Source organism: Lotus japonicus, chromosome 4, assembly GCF_012489685.1.
Source record: "Lotus japonicus ecotype B-129 chromosome 4, LjGifu_v1.2".
Taxonomy (NCBI): domain Eukaryota; kingdom Viridiplantae; phylum Streptophyta; class Magnoliopsida; order Fabales; family Fabaceae; genus Lotus; species Lotus japonicus.
This window is the reverse complement of record NC_080044.1, coordinates 25,296,009-25,301,980: the sequence shown is the minus strand read 5'-3', so window position 1 is coordinate 25,301,980 and position 5,972 is coordinate 25,296,009. Positions and strand designations below refer to the sequence as shown.

General features: G+C 40.6%; 1 protein-coding gene across 1 annotated transcript; it reads left to right on the top strand.

The window, feature by feature from the left end:
* Positions 1-273: 273 nt before the first annotated feature.
* On the top strand, positions 274-1,115 carry LOC130715545 (probable calcium-binding protein CML15). Its single transcript, XM_057565662.1, has one exon. The coding sequence runs from the start codon at positions 430-432 to the stop codon at positions 913-915; it is 486 nt and encodes a 161-aa protein (XP_057421645.1). The 5' UTR covers positions 274-429; the 3' UTR covers positions 916-1,115.
* The last annotated feature ends 4,857 nt before the right edge of the window (positions 1,116-5,972 follow it).

The following is a 5,972-nucleotide window of genomic DNA, read 5'->3' as shown; positions in this document are numbered from 1 at the left end:
ATATTGATCTTCGATCCAAATTACTAATGACCCCAACAAAGTTTGCAAGCAAGTTACCCATCCATCCATCCTAAACGTTATCATATATTCATTTATTTACTCAAATACGGTTTTCATATATCTCTCTTTTAAGCGTTTTACATTTCAAAAAAAAAAGGGGGTTTTCATATATCTCTCTTTAAGCGTTTTACATTTCAAAAAAAAAAAAAAGCTTTTTAACCGACAACGCGTTTTTTCTCCATCCCTTTGAAGTTTCAACCATTCACAGCACATCAAAAGACACCACATAACATTATCTCTACCAAAGAAAGAAAAACTGAAAATAAACCCCACCATTCAAAAACCAAAACCAAACCAAAACACCCTTCAGATTTAGTCCTATCTATATCTCCTCGATCGATCATCCTTTCTCCTTCACCAACAACCACCATGTCAATGCTCCAAACCGATGATCAGATCAAGCAACTCAACGACATATTCAACCGCTTCGACATGGACTCCGACGGCAGCCTCACCCACCTGGAGCTCGCCGCGCTCCTCCGTGCCCTCGGCATCAAGCCCACTGGGGACGAGCTCCACGGCCTCCTTTCCAACATGGATAACAACGGCAACGGCTACATCGAGTTTGACGAGCTCGTCGCCGCCATCATGCCCGACATGAACGAGGATGTCCTCATCAACCAGGAGCAGCTCCTAGAGGTTTTTCGATCCTTCGACCGCGACGGTAATGGATACATTACCGCCGCGGAGCTTGCAGGATCGATGGCCAAGATGGGACACCCCCTCACGTACAAGGAGCTCGCTAGCATGATGGCACAGGCTGATAGCAATGGCGATGGGGTTATAAGCTTTAATGAGTTTGCCACCATCATGGCCAAATCTGCTGTTGATTTCTTCGGCGTTAAGGTGCGATAGATCATGTATAATATATTAATTAGTCGATCAAAATCATGGGTTTGATTTGTAAAACCTTAATTTCTCTCTTGATTTGTTGTTCTTTGGGTTATTGGAGTTAAGGGAGGAGAAGAAAGAGAATTAATCGTATTGAAATTAACCACTAAAGGGAATTAACTGAAAACAAAATTATAATTGATGTCATGTCTTTTGACTCGAAAGATTGACCAAGTGTTGTACTAACTTTAATTTGTAAATATACAATCCTTTTTGGTGTATTAGGGCCCGTTTGGTGCGACGTATAGTATAAGGCCTGATAGTATAAGACCTGATAGTATTAGGCCTGATAGTATAAGCCCTGATAACTTTCTTATACTATCCAGCGTTTGGTCATACTCTGTATAATTTACAATATCATTTAAATTAATGCAATTTTATGTTTAGTGAAATATTGAATAATGATATAATAAAAATCAAATATGGAGGTGATTATAACGGTGGTGGCGGTGGTGATGGAAGTGGTGGTAGGTTGGTGGTGGTGGTGGCAATGGTGGTAGATTGGTGTTGGTGGCGGTGGTGGTGACAGTGGAGATAAGTTGGTGGTGGTGGTGGCAGCGATGGTGGTTGTGGTGGTGGCGATGATAGGGTGGTGATGGTGGTGGTAAGGCGGTGGCGGCTGCGGTAGGTGGCGGCTATGGTGGAGGGTGGACGCAATGGTGGTGGTGGTGGTGGTGGTGATAGGGTGGTGGTTGTGGTGTCGGTGGTGGCGACGATTATGGTGGTGGTGGTGTCGGTGGTGACGGTAGGGCGGTGGTGGCGACGGTGGCAGCGATGGTGGTTGTGGTGTTGGCGACGATAGTGTGGTGGTGGTGATAAGGCGGTGGCGGCTGCAGTAGCGCGGCGACGACAGTGGAGGGTGGAGGCAATGGTGGTGGTGGTGGCGATAGGGTGGCGGTTGTGGTGTCGGTGGTGGCGACATTATGGTGGTGGTGGCGATAGGGTGGTGGTTGTGGTGTCGGTGGTGGTGGCGGCAACACCGGTGGTGGCGGCGGCGGTGGTGGCAGCGATGGTGGTTGTGGTGTTGGCGACGATAGGGTGGCGGTGGCGGCTGCAGTAGCGTGGCGGCAACGGTGGAGGGTGGAGGCAATAGTGATAGTGGTGGCGATAGGGTGGTGGTTGTGGTGTCGGTGGCGGCAATAGAGTGGTGGCGGCGATTATGGTGGTGGTGGCGATATGGTGGTGGTTGTGGTGTCGGTGGTGGCGGTAGGGCGGCGGTGGTGGTGGTGACGGTTGGGCGGCGGTGGTGATCGGGTGGTGGCGGCAACACCCGGTGGTGGTGCCAATGGTGGTGTAAGTTGGCAGCAATGGAGGTGGTAGTGATGGTGACTTATACGTCACAACCTTATCATGTCTTATCCATCACTCACATGATGGATTAAATAATACGTCATTTTAACGTATAAGGGGACTTTGATGGATAAGCTTATACAATACAATGTCATCACCAAACAATGGATAAACTCATAATGTATTGTATAAGCTTATACTATCATGCCTAATACGGCGTGCCAAACGAGCCCTTAATGTAGTCCATATTGGCGTTTCATTAGAAGTTAATGAATCTGACTTTTGTGTCAATTTTTTTTGTCTGTCCTTGCAACTTGCATACCTTGAAATGTGACATTTCTTTTGGCCTTCTTGAATATTGTTGGCACACTTAAAAATCTGTAACAAACTATGAAGGTGAGTTGAAAATAAATGTTAGTTGGATTAGCAAGGGTAAATTATGGATTAGTCGTTAGCTTAGCAAGGGTAAATTATAACCTCTTTGGGGAGAAACATGTATCTAATCGAGGGATGGAAATCACCTGTCTGTCTCCGTGAATGTGTCTTCTATCTTGTCTCTCTAATTAGAATTTAACATGTCATTTATAATTTACACGTCAGCATTTCATTATCAAACACCATTAGGAAACTCTGTTACATTCTACCAAAAAAATAGCAACTATGACTATGTAGGATAGGTGAACGCAGAGTTTTTTCAACCTTGTTCTCCTTGCAATCTGGTCTCCTCAGGTTTTATAGTCATGAACTGATTTGGTTCTAGAATGTTTTTCCATTTTCAAAGATGAATGTTTTTCCATGTAATTGCAGCACCAAGCCCCCATCATCCTGTCAAAAGTATAAACTTCCATGGAGTCTTTGTTATGCGTAAGGAGGGAAGTGGTGGGCGCTGCAAGAATTGAGCTCTAAGAATTGAGCATTTATAAAATTAATTTTTTTATACAAATAATTTAAATAAAATTTATTTTTCGGGCTTTTTTAGATGCAAAATCGTTTAGTAAATTATCATAAATAATTTATTTTAAAATTTCTTTTTCAATAGAGAAAGAATTGGAGAGAGTAAAAGAAGAAGAATTCAGAGAGACCAAATAAAAAGTCATACTTTTCCTCTGTTTTTTATCAATTTAAAATACACAATAAATTGAATTTAATTAAAAATAAATGCTGTACTTCAAATATCCATTCTTTTAGGCACTCAATATGTTATTTAACTTGTCTATTCTTGGATAATTTCCTTTAAAATATATACTAGTTAAAAAAAAAACAAAAAATTTGGGGCCTAAAATATTTTGGGGCCTAAAGTAAGGGCTTTACTGGCCTAGGGGTTGAGACGGCCCTGGCGAGATCACAGGGTACACCAAGCTTGAACCAACAACGTTAGAATTGTTTTTCATTTCAGAAGCAACGGCGTTAAATTTAGAAAGCTGATGTGTGTCCATTTTAATTGAGATGTAAATATAAGATTGGAGGGACAGAGGGAGGAGATAGGCCCTCCCTAGACGATATATATATATATATATATATATATATATATATATATATATATGGAAAAAATAATTGGCCTGGTTTGGAAGGAAATATGTTTTCAAAATCTAAGGTTTTTTTCAGTGGAATATTGGATATGGATCCAGTCCTTTGAAAATAAGAGTAGTTGTTATAAGGAGCTAGCATATATATAGAAAATAAGTCTTCCAAACTGACCAGGCGCGAGAGGCATTAAAACCCCACGATTGTAGTGGTTTACGTGGGATTGAAGACTGAGTTAGTGGTTAAGTGCTCGACGAGAAGTAGTTATAGTAAGCTGAAGCCCCCTAGGGACAGAGTTATTTGTAAACCCAATCAAATCATCAATGAAACATACAAATTTCTCGTATTTCTTTGTTTTTCTTAACCTAGGTTCTTTACTTACTTTAGCCCTTTATATATTCCTTTCAGCTTTTACGTTTAGTTTATGCTTTATCTTTTAGTCGTTACAATTGTTTATTTATCTATTTTTCTTCATTACCTTATTTACAATCAACTACAACATCTTCAAGCTTTCAATAAAAATTAGTAAGAGCTTTTTAAAGTGGCTTAGGAACTTGCATTGATAAACAAAATATCTTCCTCGATTAATCGCTTGTTTAGAGAATCATAACGTTGATTATTCATATGATCCATTCGATAATCCGTATACCTAAATTTAGTTTACCCAAAGACCTTTGTGGGACTTGTCTTGCAATTGAAAAGTTTCCATCTTCAAACCACAGTCTGCACTGACGCTTGCAACTTAGGACTGGACATAAAATAGACTCGATAAGCAATCGCATAACAAGTAGCAGTCGTACCCGACCCCCAAATATGGTACTGCTTCAAGTATGAAACAACCAATACTTTCAAGATCGGTGTAAGATGTTGCCGACAACGTTGTCTCAACAGTAATCACTATGATTGTCTTGCAGTATACGGAGGGCGTTTAGATGGCTGGCGATAAATAGATTCAAAACAGGTCCATGACGACAAAAAATACTTCCTTCATACCGCACCAAACTTACATGGATAAACAATATCATTGCACAAGTACAAAAAACTCAGCCAAAATTCTTTCTTGACTATATCATGCAATTGTGTGTTTTTATTGTGTTCTTTTGTATTTGGGTGATGATTTTGGTATGAGAACATGTTGTCTGACTTATGGTTGAAATGATAACTTGAGTTATGGGAACGTGGCATATGATATTGAAGGTATGAAAAACGGTAGAAAGGGGGGGTTTGAATAACGTTTTCAGTATAAAACTTCCACCTTAAAGATTTTGACAAATCTTTCGAGAACTTAAGTGCTAAAGATAAGAGATAGAAAAGCACACAAGGATTTTATCCTGGTTCACTTGATAAATCAATCAAGCTACTCCAGTCCACCCGTTAAGGTGATTTCTTCCTTCTTAGAATGAAGGCAATCCACTAATCAGGTAAGAGTTACAACTGCACTTGAAACCTACAAGTGACTAACAATTACACTGACTTAGCTCACACTAAGATTCACTCTCTTAGTCTTCTCTAGGATCCGATCAACCTTGATCTCCTAAAGGAACTAAACAAACTGTTTATCAAAGAATTGTTTACAAGAGATTTGCTTCTAAAAAGCTAATAGTAAACTCAATGAATTTCAAATGAAAGAAAGCTTAGAAGAATTTAAGTTTGTCTTGCGCGTATGTGAATGCTTCTAGCCGTTTCTTTCAGTCTTCAGCCTCTTTATATACTCCAAGGATTAGGGTTGAGCGTTGCATGGGAAATGCTACCGTTGGAGGGCGGTTCTGGAAAATCCAGCTTCTGCTGTGTCTGAGACTGTTAGGTAGGTCGTCAGGAAGGTACAGTTGCTTTTGTACTTGGATAGCGACTTGACCTTTAAACCTAGGAGACTTCTGATCAGGGGAATGCTTCATATTGGAACTTGTGAAGCCGGTTGATCAGAGTCAGAGGGAAAGCCCAGATCCTCTGACCATTGTTTCTTCTGATTCTGAACGCAGAGGGAAGAACATGGTCTTCAGAGTATCTTGCTTCTGGACAACAGAATTTCACTAATCAGCTTCTGGATCTTCAGAGTCTTCTACACCATCAGAATATCTGAGCCTTCAGTGTTTCTTGGTTATCAGACTTTCTGGATCTTCAGAGCTTCTAGTGACTGAGTCCACATCAGAGTTTGTATAACTTCAGAACTTCTGAAGCTTTTCCACTGTTCATACTGAACATGGTGA

Bases quoted from the DNA above. Each gene is read 5' to 3' on its own strand.
- LOC130715545 (XM_057565662.1), top strand. From the start codon at position 430: ATGTCAATGCTCCAAACCGATGATCAGATCAAGCAACTCAACGACATA.